This window comes from Coffea arabica, chromosome 2e (genome assembly GCF_036785885.1).
Source record: "Coffea arabica cultivar ET-39 chromosome 2e, Coffea Arabica ET-39 HiFi, whole genome shotgun sequence".
NCBI lineage: Eukaryota > Viridiplantae > Streptophyta > Magnoliopsida > Gentianales > Rubiaceae > Coffea > Coffea arabica.
The window spans coordinates 44,290,797-44,309,872 of record NC_092313.1 but is presented as its reverse complement, the minus strand read 5'-3'; the positions used below and the strand labels follow the sequence as shown (position 1 = coordinate 44,309,872).

At 45.5% G+C, this 19,076-nt stretch overlaps 1 protein-coding gene and 1 pseudogene across 1 annotated transcript; one reads left to right on the top strand and one right to left on the bottom strand.

The window, feature by feature from the left end:
* Nucleotides 1-281: 281 nt before the first annotated feature.
* On the bottom strand, nt 282-10,147 carry LOC140036306 (uncharacterized). Its single transcript, XM_072077664.1, has 7 exons — nt 9,442-10,147; nt 8,917-9,404; nt 8,482-8,790; nt 6,833-8,400; nt 6,112-6,472; nt 4,071-4,134; nt 282-460 (listed from the first exon to the last, which is right to left on the bottom strand). Exons 1-7 carry the CDS (start codon nt 10,145-10,147, stop codon nt 282-284), a joined length of 3,675 nt encoding a protein of 1,224 aa, XP_071933765.1.
* A 1,300-nt stretch (nt 10,148-11,447) lies between these two features.
* Nucleotides 11,448-17,758, top strand: LOC140036305 (uncharacterized; annotated as a pseudogene).
* The last annotated feature ends 1,318 nt before the right edge of the window (nt 17,759-19,076 follow it).

Below are 19,076 nucleotides of genomic sequence, written 5' to 3'. Positions count from 1 at the left end.
AGAACAATCAAGGACAAGACGCAAGATTGCTCAAAACCCTTGCCAAAACAAGTGAAAGGCTCGAATTCTTTCTCGAGAAGAAGAATCGAAATAAGCTAAACTTTATTCATAAAGCTTGTCGTTTAAAACCTTACAAAGCTAGCCTTTTATAGGCTAAAGGTTACTAAAAACCCTAGAAACCCTAAGGGAAGCAGTCGGCCATTTTGGTGTCAAGATGGGCCGGGGCCATGCTCTACTAAAGCGACTAAACTAACTCTAAGTAAATACTAAGGCTTAAAGCCCTACTCGGCCAACTCTCTTGGAGGCCTAATTGACTCTTCATGGGCTTGGATCATGGTGTAGATGATTTGGTTGTCTCCTTCCAAACCTTCAATATCTCTATGGACTCCATGTTGGTCTTGGACAATGCGAACAAGGGCTTGGAGGGATTCTTTGAAGAGTTTGGCCCGTGCACATGTGACTGGGCCCAATGGAACCCAGACTGGGTCATTACATGGGCTGAGGTCCATGCACACATCAGTCCCCTCCTCTTGAGAAGGATTTGCCCTCAAATCTGGGTCCTCCTCGTCAAGAAACGGGCTCAAATTCGCGACATTGAAGGTCGCGCTAACATTATACTCCCCAGGTAGCTCCAGTTTGTAAGCGTTGTCATTAACTCGTTGGAGCACTCAAAAGGGTCCATCTCCTCTTGGGGATAACTTGCTTTGTCGCTGCTTGGGAAATCTCTCCTTTCTCAAGTGAAGCCAAACCCAGTCCCCAGGCTCAAAAATCATCTTACGACGGTGCTTATTGGCTTGCTGGATGTATTGCTGAGTACGCCTCTCAATGTTTGCCCTAACGGCTTTATGTAACCTGCGCACAAAATCAGCTTTCTTTTTCCCATCTAAGCTTGTGTGCTCAGAGGAAGGTAAGGGTACCAAATCCAGGGGGGTCAGGGGGTTAAAGCCATAAACAACCTCAAAAGGTGAGTAGTGTGTTACGCTATGAACAGTTCGATTATAGGCAAATTCAACATGAGGCAAACACTATTCCCAAGTTTTAAGATTCTTTTTAATCAAAGCCCGAAGTAGAGTATCAAGTGTGCAATTGACAACTTCAGTTTGTCCATCGCTTTGTGGATGATTGGTGGTGGAGAATAACAATCTAGTGCCCAGCTTAGTCCACAAAGTCTTCCAGAGAAATAACTCAAGAACTTTACATCTCTATCACTAACAATGGTTTTAGGCATGCCATGCAGACGGACAATTTCTTTGAAGAACAAATTAGCAATATGAGATGCATCGTCAGTTTTGTGACAGGGGATAAAATGTGCCATCTTAGAGAATCTATCAACCACGACAAAGATTGAATCATTACCCTTTGGTGACCTAGGTAGGCCTAAGACAAAGTCCATAGGCAAGTCTACCCAATGAAAGTGAGGAATAGGCAATGGGGTATACAGGTGATGTGTGCACGAGTCTCGGCCCACGCAACGACCCAGTCCGAGTTCCATTGGGCCCAGTCACACGTGCACGGGCCAAGCTCTTCAAAGACTCACTCCAAGCCCTGGTTCGAGTCGTCCAAGACCAACATGGAGTTCACAAAGATATTGAGGGCTTAGAGAGAGACAATCAAGCCATTTACACCATGATCCAAGCCCACGAAGACTCAAGTGGGCCTTCAAAAGGATCGGCCCTATAGGGTCTTAGCCTTAGTACTTGTTAGATTGGAGTAACTTGTCTTCATAGCTCATTGGGCCGGCCCATCTTGAACACCAAGATGGCCGAACTCTTGCCATTGTTTCCTTAGGGTTTTTTAGTCACTTTAGCCTATAAATAGGCTTGCTTTGTAAGGTTTTAGGTAGACGTTTTATCAATAAAGTTTTGCATATTTTCGATTCTTCTTGAGAGAGAGATTCGACCCCCTTTACTTGCTTTGGCAAGGGTTTTGAGCAGTCTTGCGTCCTGTCCTAGATTGTTCTACCGACCTATTCCCCTGGAGTATTCACCTTCATCGGAGTGTCGTCTACCGTCTTGAATCAAATCGTGTCGTCCGTTTGGTTCTACATCCCGCAATTCCAAGCGTTGGACATCCTCGCTAGATCCTTGGGCAAACGTGCTACGTGTCTCGAAACGTGTTGATCGAGGAACGTATCAGTTGGCTTCAGAGCTTTGGTAGAGGTATCTTTCGTTATATCCATATTTTTCGTAGTTGTGTCGTAGAATTCTTAGTACTTTCCGCTGCCTTGTTTTACTAAAAAGAAAAAAAAATATATATTCTGTTCGTGTGTTTCTTGTGTTGCGAATCTGTCCGCTGTTTAGTACGCCTTTGTTAGTCACAAATTCTGTTTGCTTCGCTTGTCAAAAAAAAAGAAAAGATTTCTGTCCGTAGTTTTGTCTTTTGGTCGCGTCAATTTCTGGTTAGTTGTGTGTTGTTGTTGCTAGTTCTAATCTGCCCAGATTTTGTACTCGTGTTGCATCCATTCTGCCCAGCTTTGGGTCATAGCCGAATCTGCAAAAAAAAAAAAAAAAAAAAAAAAAAAAAAGAAGGCGGCTAGTGTTTCCCAATTTTGCGTTAAGGGTTTGTCTTTGTTGTCAAATCTGTCCAAGCTTTGTTAGGGTCATCCAAGTTGTTTTAATTAGTTTTCTAAACTGACTTGTGGATCAAACTTGTTGGAGTTGTGAATCTTGAAGGAAATCTACAAGAGTTTTAGGGTTCTTGAGTGTCTTGAACTTAATCTTGAAGTTCTTGGAAGTTCTTGATAAAATCTTGGAGTTTTGGGGCTGTTGGGTGAAGTAAATTAGGGCTTGACCAGAATCTGGTTTTTTTTTTTAACCCTTTCGGCCAGGTGTAGTTCTATTGCCAAGTTAAAAAAAAAAAAAAGAACCAAATTGAAAAGAAAGAAGAGCAATCGGGTGGCACAACAAGAAGCAAGGGGAAGTCGAATTTTATTGCCAAGATCAGTTTTGCTTACATCGTGCTTGTACCCAAACAGAAAATTCGAACAAAAGAAAAAGACAAAGAAACAAACTCAAAAGTTTTGGCCAACCTCTTCTTGAGGTTCTTGATCTTGAGTCTTGGAAACTTGAACCACCCTTCGAACAACTTGATCACCTTGAGCCTTGAACACTTGCACTTCTTTTCGTATAAAAAGTTTCTTGTAAGATCTTGCATCCATACGTGGCTTTCTTGGTTGAGGAGTGAATTTCTTGAGAGGTTCTTGAGTAACATCACTCGCATGCCCTTGGGAGTCCATTGGAGCCGAATTTCTGGAGTAACAAGAACCAAACCTGTCTTGTAGGAGAGAGGGCCGAATTTCTTGTTCTTGGAGTAGAGAGGGAGCCGAATTGCTTGGGTAAGTGTGCGGCTGTGAGGGGAGGTTTTATAGGAAGCAATAGCCGACTTTGGGAGGGGTTCAAGAAGGAAGAAATCTGGAAATTTCAGTGGTCCAATTCTGGTTTGTGTTGTGCACATAGTGGGCGGCTGCTTAAGAGGGTTTATAGGGGTTCTTGTAGCCGACTTTGGGAAGGGAATAAGAGGGAGGAATTCTGGAAATTTTCGGTTGAAGGAGGGAAGAAACCAAGCTGTTTTGAGAAGAATTAGGAAGTTGCTTAAGCAAGGTCTTCAAAGGAAGCTTCCAACTCCAACTTGTTTTCCAACTTAGTTTAGGAGACTAAGTACAACACTTGGATAACACTTGGACACCTTCCTACTTTTTCTCCTCCATTTTAGGATATCCTCCTACATTCTCTCATCCCCTTTAGGAAACTACTCCTACATCTTAGGAATTCTTAGAGTTTCCTTTCTTGGCAATAATTTCAAAATCTGTCCACCACCTTTAAGCCTTCCAAAACCGTCCTTTCCTTCACCAAAAATTTCATCCACTTGCATCCTTCACTCTTGTTTACTCTTGTGGGAAAAGTTGGAGACGATTGTTGGACTCGAGCAACATTACTCAACTACCTAAACCAACAGGTAAGGTATTTGGTAAGTTTTTATAGAGTGACTTGAGCACTATACACGAGCACGAGCGATACACGCAGGGAGTGAAGTGAGGAATTATATTTGCACTTTCTTTGCTTGTTACTAACCTTTGCAGGGGGCATCAAGAGAGACATGGAGCAAGATCAACAACCGCCTTCCAAAGACTATTCTCTGTTGTTCACCGCCATGAGGCATGAGCTCAAACGCATTAGTGAGCAACAAATGGAGGAGTTGCACACACGGTTCGACGAACTCGCCAAGAGTCTCGGTTCACGCTCTCGTTCTGGATCACGCAACCGGAGTAGCCGTGGCCTCAAAGGAACACCCAGTGACGACTACTCCGCCAGTGAAGACGACGAGCAACCCGGGAAGCCACGACGGGACACGCCAAAGAACGAACTCAAGGGGCTTAAAATTCAAGTCCCCGCATTCAAAGGCAAAAGTGACCCTGAAGCTTACCTGGAGTGGGAAGGCCGTATCGAGATGGTCTTTGACTGCTACGACTACAGCGAGGAACAAAAGGTTAAAGTTGCCACCGTGGAGTTCACCGACTACGCACTAGTCTGGTGGGACCAAGTAAGGACACATAGGAGGAGGATGGGCGAACCACGTGTCCGGACTTGGCGAGAACTCAAGGCACTAATGCGCAAGCGATTTGTTCCTAGCTACTACAATCGCGATCTCCACTCTAAACTTCAAACTCTCACTCAAGGCAACATGAGTGTGGAAGACTACTACAAAGAGATCGAGATGGCCATGATGAGGGCCAACATTCAAGAGGACAATGAAGCCACGATGGCTAGGTTTCTTAGAGGTCTCAATCCTGACCTTCAAGAAACCTTGGAGCTCCAACATTACTTAGACATGCACGACCTTCTAGAACTCGCTATCAAGGCCGAGCGGGGGAAGAAACTAAGACGAGGAGCACGTCCTTTCCAATCTTCTAACACCACTTCATGGAGGGGCACCCAACCACGAAGGGCAACCCACGAAGTTGGAAGTGCGGCGACACCAACCTCTTCTAACCGAATCCCAGGTAACACCTCTAACCGCAATTCCTATTCTACCCCTAACAAGACTTCCGATGCATCCAGGTCCACTTCAAAGGCACCGCATGAGACTCCTACGGCTAGGAGTAGGGACATCAAGTGCTTCAAGTGTCAAGGGTTTGGCCATATTCAATCTCAGTGCCCAAACCAACGGGTCATGCTCATCACTCACAACGGCGACATCGTGTCTGATGATGACGAATGTGAGGGGATGCCCGAACTGGTCGAAGACGACTGCCTGGGAGAAGAGACAGCCGGGGAAGCTTGCTCACCTACACGAGGAGAAGTAGGATGTTTGGTAGCACGGCGAGAGCTAACTGATACGTTCTCGATCAACACATTTCGAGACACGTAGCACGTTTGCCCAAGGATCTAGCGAGGATGTCCAACGCTTGGAATTGCGGGGTCTAGAACCAAACGGACGACACGATATGATTCAAGACGGTAGACGACACTCCGATGAAGGTGAATACTCCAGGGGAATAGGTCGGTAGAACAATCTAGGACAGAACGCAAGACTGATCAAAACCCTTGCCAAAGCAAGTAAAGGAATTGCAACTCTCGAATGTAAGAGAAAACAATGCTGAATTTTTATGATAAAACGACTACTTTAAAACCTTACAATGCAAGCCTATTTATAGGCTAAAGTGACTAAAAACCCTAAGGAAATAATGACAAAGAGTTCGGCCATCTTGGTGTCCAAGATGGGCTGGCCCAATGAGCTATGAAGACACATTAATCCAATCTAACAAGTACTAAGGTTAAGGCCCTATAGGGCCAATCCTCTTGCAGGCTCACTTGGGTCTCCGTGGGCTTGGATCATGGTGTAAATGGCTTGATTGTCTCTCTCTAAGCCCTCAATATCTTTGTGCACTCCATGTTGGTCTTGGACTACTCGAACCAGGGTTTGGAGTGATTCTTTGAAGAGCTTGGCCCGTGCACGTGTGACTGGGCCCAATGGAACTCGAACTGGGTCGTTACGTGGGCCGAGACCCGTGCACACATCAGTCCCCTCCTCTTGAGAAGGATTTGCCCTCAAATCTGGATCCTCCTCGTCAAGAAATGGACTTAGGTCCGCGACGTTAAAGGTCGCACTAACATTGTATTCCCCAGGTAGCTCCAACTTGTATGCGTTGTCATTGACTTGTTGGAGTACCCGGAATGGTCCATCACCTCTGGGGGATAATTTGCTTTGACGTTGCTTGGGGAATCGCTCTTTCCTCAAGTGTAGCCACACCCAATCTACAGGCTCAAAAATCATCTTGCGGCGGTGCTTGTTGGCTTGCTGGATGTATTGCTGCGTGCGCTTCTCGATGTTTGCTCGCACAGCTTCATGTAACCTGCGCACAAAATCAGCTTTCTTGTTCCCATCTAAGCTTATGTGCTCAGAGAAAGGTAAAGGCACCAGATCAAGGGGGGTAAGGGGGTTGAAGCCATAAACAATCTCAAAGGGGGAATATTGTGTTGCACTATGCGCGGTTCGATTGTAGGCAAATTCAACATGAGGTAAGCACTCCTCCCAAGACTTAAGGTTCTTTTTAATCAAAGCCCGAAGTAAAGTGCCAAGTGTGCGATTGACAACTTCAGTTTGTCCATCGCTTTGAGGATGACTGGTGGTGGAGAATAATAACCTAGTGCCAAGTTTGGACCACAAAGTCTTCCAAAAGTAACTCAGGAACTTCACATCTCTGTCACTAACAATAGTCCGAGGCATACCATGCAGACGGACAATCTCTCTGAAGAATAAAGTAGCAATATGAGATGCATTGTCAGTTTTGTGACAAGGAATAAAATGTGCCATTTTAGAAAATCTATCAACTACCACAAATATGGAGTCATTACCCCTTGGTGATCTAGGCAAACCTAGCACAAAGTCCATAGACAAGTCAACCCAAGGATGGTGCGGGATAGGTAATGGGGTATACAAGCCATATGGATGTGTCTTAGACTTTGCCTTGTGACAAGTAACGCATCTACCAACCATGCGTTCAACATCTCTACGCATATGAGGCCAGTAAAAGTGCTCTTGCAACATGGCCAGAGTCTTGGTGATGCCAAAGTGGCCCATGAGACCACCACTATGTGCCTCTCGAATCAAAAGATCACGAATGGAAGAGTTAGGTACACATAGTTTATCTACATGGAATAGAAATCCATCATGCAAGAAGTATTTTCCATGAGGGGCCTTAACACAAGCAACATAGGTATCACCAAAGTCATGATCATTTGTGTAGAGTTCCTTAACCATTTTGAACCCTAGTAACTTGGCATCCAGAAGAGCAAGCAACGAATGTCTACGTGATAATGCATCAGCCACTACATTCGTTTTGCCAGTCTTATACTTAATGACATATGAAAAGGTGTCAATGAAGCTTACCCATTTGGCATGTCGCTTGCTTAACTTGGGTTGTCCCTTGAGATACTTCAATGACTCGTGATCAGTGTGGATCACGAACTCTCTAGGGCGAAGATAGTGTTGCCAAGTCTCCAAGGCCCTCACTAAAGCGTACAACTCCTTGTCGTATGTGGGGCAGTTTAATGCAGCTCCTCCCAGTTTCTCACTAAAGAAGGCACAAGGTCTCTTGTCTTGCATGAGGACTGCTCCAATACCTACACCAGAAGCATCACATTCAATTTCAAAAGTCGTGTGAAAATTTGGTAATGCTAACACAGGTGCATGTGTGAGTGTGTCCTTGAGGGCGTGAAATGCGCGTTCTTGTGATTCGCCCCAGTGGAACTTGTCATCCTTCTTTGTAACGGCGGTCAATGGGGCGGCAATGGTGCTAAAATTTTTGACAAAGCGCCGGTAAAAGCCCGCCAATCCAAGAAAGCTGCGCATGTCAGAGACGGATGTGGGAGTTGGCCATTGCTCGATGGCCTCAATCTTGGATTTGTCCACCTTGATGCCCTGCGAACTTACCACATAGCCTAAAAACACAAGCTCGTTAGTACAAAAGGTGCACTTCTTGAGGTTGGCGTACAGACGCGCCTGTCGAAGTGTCTCAAGAACTAATCTCACATGCTCTAAGTGCTCATGCTCACTACGGCTATATATCAAGATGTCATCAAAGTAAACAATGACAAACTTGCCAATAAAATGTCTCAGCACATGGTTCATTAGTCGCATGAAGGTGCTAGGGGCATTAGTTAAGCCAAAAGGCATCACTAGCCACTCATAGAGACCATGTTTAGTCTTGAAGGCTGTTTTCCACTCGTCGCCCTCCTTCATCCGAATTTGATGATAGCCACTCCTCAAGTCAATTTTGGTGAAAATTATGGCACCATCGAGTTCATCAAGCATATCATCAAGTCTAGGAATGGGATGACGATATTTGACAGTGATAGCGTTCACAGCCCGACAGTCAGTGCACATACGCCAAGTACCGTCCTTTTTGGGAACAAGTATCACAGGCACAGCGCAAGGACTTAAACTTTCCTTTACCCAACCCTTACCTAAGAGGCCATCAACTTGCCTTTGAAGCTCCTTGGTCTCCTCAGGGCCCATGCGGTAAGCAGGTTTGTTGGGCAATGGTGCTCCAGGAATGAGGTCGATCTGGTGTTCAATTCCCCGAATGGGTGGTAAGCCATCAGGGACCTCGTCAGGGAAAACATCCTCAAATTCCTGCAAAAGAGCAACTATGCTCGCAGGCAACGCCTTGTCGAGCTCAGCAACATCCAAGAGCACATGCTTGCAAATCATGAGAAGTATAGGCTGATTAGAGTTCACCACTTTTCTAACATCCTTAGCCTTAATAATCATGTTGTGCTTCCTAGTGGTAGGTGTGATAGGTGATTTGTCATGCATACCCCTAGGTGTGCCCCCTTGACCCTTGGTTGATGGCTCACTTGTAGAAGTGGGGCCTTGACCAGGGTCGTCCGCCCTTAGTTTCCTCTTTTGACGGTCCTGTTCACACTCCCTTTGCAATAGTAGTTGATCCTCATAAACTTGTGCAGGTGTAAGAGGTGTAAGGACCTTACGTTTGCCATCGTGCAAAAGTGTGTACTTATTTGCTCTTCCATCGAATGTGACGTGTTTGTCAAATTGCCAGGGCCTCCCCAGAATGATATGCGTAGCATGCATAGGCACAACGTCGCACAGGATGTCATCAGTGTATGTACCAATTGAAAAGGGAAGGCGGACCTGTTTGAAGACTCGTACCTCGCCATCCTCACTTAGCCACTGGAGGCGGTAAGGATTTGGATGCCTGGTAGTGGGGAGTCCTAAACTCTCAACCATTAGCAAACTGGCCACGTTTGTGCAACTCCCACCGTCGATGATGAGACTACACACCTTGTCGCCTACCTTACAACGGGTGTAGAATAGGTTTTCTCGTTGTAGCTGCTCGTCCTCCTTAACGCGGGCGGTTAGCACTCGTCGTGCCACCAAGCAACCTACTTCTCCTCGTGTAGGCGAGCAAGCCTCCCCAGCTGCCTCTTCCTTCCAGGCAGTCGTCTTCGACCAGTTCGGGCATCTCCTCACATTCGTCATCATCAGACACGATTTCGCCATGGTGAGTGATGAGCATGACCCGTTGGTTTGGGCACTGAGATTGAATATGGCCAAACCCTTGGCATTTGAAGCACTTGATGTCCCTACTCCTAGTCCTAGAAGTCTCATGCGATGCCTTAGAGGTGGACCTGGAAGCATCGGAAACCTTGTTAGGGGTAGAATAGGAATTGCGGTTATAGGTGTTACCTTGGATTCGGGTAGAAGAGGTTGGTATCGTCGCACTTCCAACTTTGTGGGTCGCCCTTCGTGGTTGGTTGCCCCTCCATGAAGTGTTGTTAGAAGATTGGAAAGGACGTGCTCCTCGTCTTAGCTTCTTCCCCCGCTCGGCCTTGATAGCGAGTTCTAGAAGGTCGTGCATGTCCAAGTAATGTTGGAGCTCCAAGGCCTCTTGAAGGTCAGGATTGAGACCTCTAAGAAACCTAGCCATCGTGGCTTCATTGTCCTCTTGAATATTGGCCCTCATCATGGCCATCTCGATCTCTTTGTAGTAGTCTTCCATACTCATGTTGCCTTGAGTGAGAGTTTGAAGCTTAGAATGGAGATCGCGATTGTAGTAGCTAGGAACAAATCGCTTGCGCAGCAGTGCCTTGAGTTCGCGCCAAGTCCGGACACGGGGCTCTCCCATCCTCCTCCTATTGGTCCTTACTTGGTCCCACCAGACGAGTGCGTAGTCGGTGAACTCCACGGTGGCAACCTTAACCTTTTGTTCCTCACTGTAGTCGTAGCAGTCGAAGACCATCTCGATACGGCCTTCCCACTCCAAGTAAGCTTCAGGATCACTTTTGCCCTTGAATGCGGGGACTTGAATTTTAAGCCCCTTGAGTTCGTCCTTAGGCGTGTCCCTTGTGGGCCTCTCGGGTCGCCCCTCATCCTCACTAGCGGAGTAGTCTTCGCCATTTGCCTCTTTGGTGCTGTGGTTACTCCGATTGTGGGATCTAGAACGAGAGCCTCGTGTAAGACTCCTGGACAACTCGTCAAAACGATTGTGTAACATCTCCATTTGTTGTTCACTGATTCGCCTTAGCTCATTCTTCATTGCGGAGAACAACAAGAAGTGATCGGTGTTTGCTTGTTGCTCCATGTCTCGCTTGATGCCCCTGCAAAGGTTAGTAACAAGCAAAAGAAAGTGCAAATATAATCCTCACCTCACTCCCTTAGTATATCCCTCACGCTCGTGTGTAGTGCTCAATTCACTCTACGAAACTTACCAAGTACCTTTACCTGTTGGTCTAGGTAATTGAGGAATGTTGCGCGAGTCCCACAATTTGTCACCAACTTTTCCCACAAGAGTAAACAAGAGTGAAGGACACGGTTTGGATGAGATTGTGGTGAAGGAAGAACGGTTTTGGAAGTCTTAGGGCGGTAGACAGATTTGGAAAATATTGCCAAGAAAGGACACTCTAAGAATTCCTAAGATGTAGGAGTAGTTTCCTAAAATGTAGGAGAATATCCAAAAATGGAGGAGAAAAAACAGGAGATGTCCAAGGGCTATCCAAGTAGGTTATTTAGTCTCCTAAACTAAGTTGGAAAACAAGTTGGAGTTGGAAACTTCCTTTGAAGACCTTGCTTAAGGAACTTCCTAATTCTTCTCAAAACAGCTTGGTTTCTTCCCTCCTTCAACCGAAAATTTCCAGAATTCCTCCCTCTTATTCCCTTCCCAAAGTCGGCTAAGAGAAACCCTATAATCCCTCTTAAGCAGCCGCCCACTATGCTCACAACACAAACCAGAATTGGACCACTGAAATTTCCAGATTTCTTCCTTCTTGAACCCCTCCCAAGGTCGGCTATTGTCTCCTATTAAACCTCCCCTCACAGCCGCACACTTACCCAAGCAATTCGGCTCCCTCTCTACTCCAAGAACCAGAAATTCGCCCTCTCTCCTACAAGACAGGTTTGGTCCTTGTCACTCCAGAAATTCGGCTCCAATGGACTCCCAAGGGCATGCGAGTGATGTTACTCAAGAACCTCCCAAGAAATTCACTCCTCAATCAAGAAGACCACGTATGGATGCAAGATCTTACAAGAAACTTTTTATAAGAAATGAAGTGCAAGTGTTCAAGGCTCAAGGTGATCAAGTTGTTCGAAGGGTGGTTCAAGTTTCCAAGACTCAAGATCAAGAACCCCAAGAAGAGGTTGGCCAAAACTTTTGAGTTTGTTTCCTTTTCTTTTTCTTTTGTTCGAATTTTCTGTTTGGGTACAAGCACGATGTAAACAAAACTGATCTTGGCAATAAAATTCGACTTCCCCTTGCTTCTTGTTGTGCCACCCGATTGCTCTTCTATCTTTTCTTTTCGATTCTGTTTTTTGTTTTTTTTTTAACTAGGCAAAAGAACTACACCTGGCCGAAAGGGTTCAAAACCCAGATTTTGGTCAGGCCCTAATTTACTTCACCCAACAGCCCCAAAACTCCAAGATTTTATCAAGAACTTCCAAGAACTTCAAGATTAAATTCAAGAAACTCAAGAAACCTAAAACTCTTGTAGATTTCCTTCAAGATTCACAACTCCAACAAGTTTGATCCACAAATCAGTTTAGAAAACTAACTAAAACAACTTAGATTAAACAATTAAACACTTGGACAGATTTGGCAACCACAAGAACCCTAGCCGCACAAAACCCTAGCCGCGGTTTTCCTTTTTGTTTTTGTTTTTGTTTTTTTCAGTTTCGGCTAGGACCACTTGCTGGGCAGAATGGTTGCAATTCGAGTACAAAATCTGGGCAGATTAGAACTAGCAACAACATATGCGACCGACCAGAAATTTGACGCGACCAAGAACAAGAACTAGCGGACAGAATTTTTCTTTGTTTTTTTTTTTTTGGACAAGCGATGCAAACAGATTTTGTTTGTGTTTTTTTTTTTTGACTAACAACGGACAGATTTGACCACGGACTCAACAACAAGAACAACGACCAGAATTTCTTGACAACACAAAGAAAGGAAACGGCACAACAAGCAACAATGCTAATGAACAGATTTTTTTTTTTGTAAAACAAGGCAGCGGAAAATAAGGAAAACTAAGACAAGACTACGGATATAACGAAAGATACCTCTACCAAAGCTCTGAAGCCAACTGATACGTTCCGACACGATATGATTCAAGACGGTAGACGACACTCCGATGAAGGTGAATACTCCAGGGGAATAGGTCGGTAGAACAATCTAGGACAGAACGCAAGACTGCTCAAAACCCTTGCCAAAGCAAGTAAAGGAATTGCAACTCTCGAATGTAAGAGAAAACAATGCTGAATTTTTATGATAAAACGACTACTTTAAAACCTTACAAAGCAAGCCTATTTATAGGCTAAAGTGACTAAAAACCCTAAGGAAATAATGACAAAGAGTTCGGCCATCTTGGTGTCCAAGATGGGCTGGCCCAATGAGCTATGAAGACACATTAATCCAATCTAACAAGTACTAAGGTTAAGGCCCTATAGGGCCGATCCTCTTGCAGGCTCACTTGGGTCTCCGTGGGCTTGGATCATGGTGTAAATGGCTTGATTGTCTCTCTCTAAGCCCTCAATATCTTTGTGCACTCCATGTTGGTCTTGGACTACTCGAACCAGGGCTTGGAGTGATTCTTTGAAGAGCTTGGCCCGTGCACATGTGACTGGGCCCAATGGAACTCGAACTGGGTCGTTACGTGGGCCGAGACCCGTGCACACATCACTAACCGCCCGCGTTAAGGAGGACGAGCAGCTACAACGCGAAAACCTATTCTACACCCGCTGTAAGGTTGGCGACAAGGTGTGTAGTCTCATCATCGACGGTGGGAGTTGCACCAACGTGGCCAGTTTGCTCATGGTTTAGAGTCTAGGACTCCCCACTACCAGGCATCCATATCCTTACCGCCTCCAATGGCTAAGTGAGGATGGCGAGGTCCGCGTCTTCAAACAGGTACGCATTCCCTTTTCAATTGGTACTTACACTGATGAAATCCTGTACGACGTCGTGCCAATGCATGCTACGCATATCATTCTGGGGAGGCCTTGGCAATTTGACAAACACGTCACATTCGATGGAAGAGCAAATAAGTACACCCTTTTGCATGACGGCAAACGTAAAGTCCTTACGCCTCTCACGCCTGCACAAGTTTATGAGGACCAACTACTATTGCAAAGGGAGTGTGAACAGGACCGTCAAAGGAAGACACTAAAGGCGGTCGACCCTGGTAAAGGCTCCACTTCTACGGGTGAGCTAGCTACCAAGGGTCAAGGGAGCACACCCAGGGGTAAAATGACAACGCACCTACCGCACCTATCACTAGGAAGCACAACATGATTATTAAGGCTAAAGATGTTCGAAAAGTGGTGAACTCTAATCAGCCTATACTTCTCATGATTTGCAAGCATGTGCTCTTGGATATTGCTGAGCTCGATAAGGCATTGCCTGCGAGCATAGTTGCTCTTTTGCAGGAATTTGAGGATGTTTTCCCAGACGAGGTCCCTGATGGCTTACCACCCATTCGGGGAATTGAACACCAAATCGACCTCATTCCTGGAGCACCATTGCCCAACAAACCTGCTTACCGCATGGGCCCTGAGGAGACCAAGGAGCTGCAAAGGCAAGTCGATGGCCTCTTAGGTAAGGGTTGGGTAAAGGAAAGTCTAAGTCCTTGCGCTGTACCTGTGATACTTGTTCCCAAAAAGGACGGTACTTGGCGCATGTGCACTGACTGTCGGGCTGTGAATGCTATCACTGTTAAATATCGTCATCCCATTCCTAGACTTGATGATATGCTTGATGAACTCGATGGGGCCATTATTTTCACCAAAATTGACTTAAGGAGTGGCTATCATCAAATTAGGATGAAAGAAGGTGATGAGTGGAAAACAGCCTTCAAAACCAAACATGGTCTCTATGAGTGGCTAGTCATGCCTTTTGGCTTGACTAATGCTCCTAGCACCTTCATGCGACTAATGAACCATGTTTTGAGGCATTTTATTGGCAAGTTTGTCATTGTTTACTTTGATGACATCCTGATCTATAGTCGTAGTGAGCATGAGCACTTAGAGCATGTGAGATTAGTTCTTGAGACACTTCGCCAGGCAAGTCTATACGCCAACCTCAAGAAGTGCACCTTTTGTACTAACGAGCTTGTGTTTTTAGGCTATGTGGTAAGTTCGCAGGGCATCAAGGTGGACAAATCCAAGATTGAGGCCATCGAGCGATGGCCAACTCCCACATCCGTCCCTGACGTGCGCAGCTTCCTTGGATTGGCGGGGTTTTACCGGCGCTTTGTCAAAGATTTTAGCACCATTACCGCCCCGTTGACCGCCGTGACAAAGAAGAATGACAAATTCCACTGGGGAGAATCACAAGAACAAGCATTTCTCGCCCTCAAGGACACACTCACACATGCACCTGTGTTAGCACTACCAAATTTTCACAAGACTTTTGAAATTGAATGTGATGCTTCTGGTGTAGGTATTGGAGCGGTCCTCATGCAAGACAAGAGGCCTTGTGCCTTCTTTAGTGAGAAACTGGGCGGAGCTGCATTAAACTACCCCACGTACGACAAGGAGTTGTACGCATTAGTAAGGGCCTTGGAGACATGGCAACACTATCTTCGACCTCGGGAGTTCGTGATACACACTGATCACGAGTCATTGAAGTACCTCAAGGGACAACCCAAGCTAAGCAAGCGGCATGCCAAATGGGTAAGCTTCATTGACACCTTTTCGTATGTCATTAAGTATAAGACTGGCAAAACGAATGTAGTGGCTGATGCATTATCACGTAGACATTCGTTGCTTGCCCTTCTAGATGCCAAGTTACTAGGGTTCGAAATGGTTAAGGAACTCTACACAAATGATCATGACTTTGGTGATATCTATGTTGCTTGTGTTAAGAACCCGCATGGAAAATACTTCTTGCATGATGGATTTCTATTCCATGTTGATAAACTGTGTGTACCTAATTCTTCCATTCGTGATCTTTTGATTCGCGAGGCACATAGTGGTGGTCTCATGGGCCACTTTGGCATCACCAAGACTCTGGCCATGTTGCAATAGCACTTTTACTGGCCTCATATGCGTAGAGATGTTGAACGCATGGTTGGTAGATGCGCTACTTGTCACAAGGCAAAGTCTAAGACAAATCCATATGGCTTGTATACCCCATTACCTATCCCACACCATCCTTGGGTTGACTTGTCTATGGACTTTGTGCTAGGTTTGCCTAGATCACCGAGGGGTAATAACTCCATCTTTGTGGTGGTTGATAGATTTTCTAAAATGGCACATTTTATTCCTTGTCACAAAACTGACGATGCATCTCATATTTCTACTTTATTTTTCAAAGAGATTGTCCGTCTGCATGGCATGCCTAGGACTATTGTTAGTGACAGGGATGTGAAGTTCCTGAGTTACTTTTGGAAGACTTTGTGGTCCAAACTTGGCACTAGGTTATTATTCTCCACCACTAGTCATCCTCAAAGCGATGGACAAACTGAAGTTGTCAATCGCACACTTGGCACTTTACTTCGGGCTTTGATTAAAAAGAATCTTAAGTCTTGGGAGGAGTGCTTACCTCATGTTGAATTTGCCTACAATCGAACTGTGCATAGTGCAACACAATATTCTCCCTTTGAGATTGTTTATGGCTTCAACCCCCTTACCCCCATTGATCTGGTGCCCTTACCTTCCTCTGAGCACACAAGCTTAGATGGGAAAAGGAAAGCTGATTTTGTGCGCAGGTTACATGAAGCTGTGCGAGCAAACATCGAGAAGCGCACGCAGCAATACATCCAGCAAGCCAACAAGCACCGCCGCAAGATGATTTTTGAGCCTGGAGATTGGGTGTGGCTACACTTGAGGAAAGAGCGATTCCCCAAGCAACGTCAAAGCAAATTATCCCCAAGAGGTGATGGACCATTTCGGGTACTCCAAAAAGTCAATGACAACGCATACAAGTTGGAGCTACCTGGGGAATACAATGTTAGTGCGACCTTTAACGTTGCGGACCTAAGTCCATTTCTTGACAAGGAGGATCCAGATTTGAGGGCAAATCCTTCTCAAGAGGAGGGGACTGATGTGTGCACGAGTCTCGGCCCACGCAACGACCCAGTCCGAGTTCCATTGGGCCCAGTCACACGTGCACGGGCCAAGCTCTTCAAAGACTCACTCTAAGCCCTGGTTCGAGTCGTCCAAGACCAACATGGAGTTCACAAAGATATTGAGGGCTTAGAGAGAGACAATCAAGCCATTTACACCATGATCCAAGCCCACGAAGACTCAAGTGGGCCTTCAAAAGGATCGGCCCTATAGGGCCTTAGCCTTAGTACTTGTTAGATTGGAGTAACTTGTCTTCATAGCTCATTGGGCCGGCCCATCTTGAACACCAAGATGGTTGAACTCTTGCCATTGTTTCCTTAGGGTTTTTTAGTCACTTTAGCCTATAAATAGGCTTGCTTTGTAAGGTTTTAGGTAGACGTTTTATCAATAAAGTTTTGCATATTTTCGATTCTTCTTGAGAGAGAGATTCGACCCCCTTTACTTGCTTTGGCAAGGGTTTTGAGCAGTCTTGCGTCCTGTCCTAGATTGTTCTACCGACCTATTCCCCTGGAGTATTCACCTTCATCGGAGTGTCATCTACCGTCTTGAATCAAATCGTGTCGTCCGTTTGGTTCTAGATCCCGCAATTCCAAGCGTTGGACGTCCTCGCTAGATCCTTGGGCAAACGTGCTACGTGTCTCGAAACGTGTTGATCGAGGAACGTATCAACAGGCCATATGGATTTGTTTTAGACTTTGCCTTATGACAAGTGACGCATCTATCAACCATGCGTTCAACATCCCTACGCATGTGGGGCCAGTAGAAGTGCTCTTGTAACATGGCCAGAGTATTAACAATGCCAAAGTGTCCCATGAGACCACCACTGTGGGCCTCTCTAACCAAAAGATCACGAATGGAGAAGTTGGGGACACACAATTTATCCACATAAAATAAAAATCCATTGTGCAAGAAATACTTTCCATGTGGACTCTTTATACAAGATGCATAGATTTCCCCAAAGTCATGGTCATGGGTATATATCTCCTTAATCATCTCAAACGCTAACAACTTGGCATCAAGAACAGCTAGCAAAGAATGTCTACGAGATAAAGCATCAGCTACCACATTTGTTTTGCCAGTTTTGTACTTAATGACATAGGAGAAGGTGCCGATAAAACTTACCCATTTGGCATGGCGCTTGCTTAACTTTGGTTGGGCCTTGAGGAATTTCAAGGATTCGTGATCAGTGTGTATCACGAACTCCCTAGGACAAAGATAGTGTTGCTAGGTCTCCAAGGCCCTCGCCAGTACGTAGAACTCCTTGTCGTACGTGGGATAGTTGAAGGCAGCTCCTCCCAGTTTCTCGCTAAAGAAGGCACAAGGTCTTTTGTCTTGCATAAGGTCGGCGCCAATGCCTACACCAGAAGCATCACATTCGATTTCAAAGTTTTGTTGAAGTTGGGTAATGCTAAAACAGGTGCGTGTGTGAGTTTGCTTTTGAGGGTAAGAAATGCTTGTTCTTGGGCTTCCCCCCAATGGAATTTGTCATTCTTCTTGGTCACGACGGTCAATGGGGGCGGCAATGGTGCTAAAGTCTTTGACAAAACGCCGATAGAAGCCTGCCAACCCAAGAAAGCTGCGCACCTCAGGGACGGATGTAGGAGTTGGCCATTGCTTGATGGCCTCAATCTTGGACTCGTCCACTTTGATGCCCTGCGAACTTACGACATAGCCCAAAAACACAAGCTCATTAGTACAAAAGGTGCACTTCTTAAGGTTAGCGTATAGACGCGCCTGTCGAAGTGTCTCAAGAACTAGTCTCACATGCTCCAAATGCTCATGTTTACTGCGGCTGTATATCAGAATGTCATCAAAGTAAACAATGACAAATTTGCCAATAAAATGTCTCAAAACATGGTTCATTAGTCGCATAAAGGTATTAAGGGCGTTAGTCAACCCAAAAGGCATGACTAGCCACTCGTAGAGACCATATTTGGTTTTGAAGGTCGTTTTCCATTCATCGCCTTCTTTCATCCTAATTTGATGATAGCCACTCCTCAAATCAATTTTGGTGAAGATTATAGCACCATCGAGTTCATCAAGCATATCATCTAGCCTAGGAATGGGATGACGATATTTAATAGTAATAGCATTGACGGCCCTACAGTCAGTGCACATGCGCCAAGTACCATCCTTTTTGGGGACAAGTATCACAGGCACAGCACAAGGACTTAGACTCTCTTGTACCCACCCCTTACCTAATAGGCCATCAACTTACCGTTGGAGCTCCTTTGTCTCCTCAGGGCCCATGCGGTAGGCAGGTTTGTTGGATAGTGGTGCTCCAGGAATCAGGTCGATTTGGTGCTCAATCCCTCGAATAGGTGGTAAGCCATCAGGGACCTCATCAGGGAAAACATCCTCAAATTCCTACAAAAGAGCAACCATACTCGAAGGCAATGCCTTATCGAGCTCAGCAATATCTAAGAGCACATGTTTGCAAATCATGAGAAGTACAGGCTGATCAGAATTCACAGCTTTTCTAACGTCCTTAGCCTTAATGA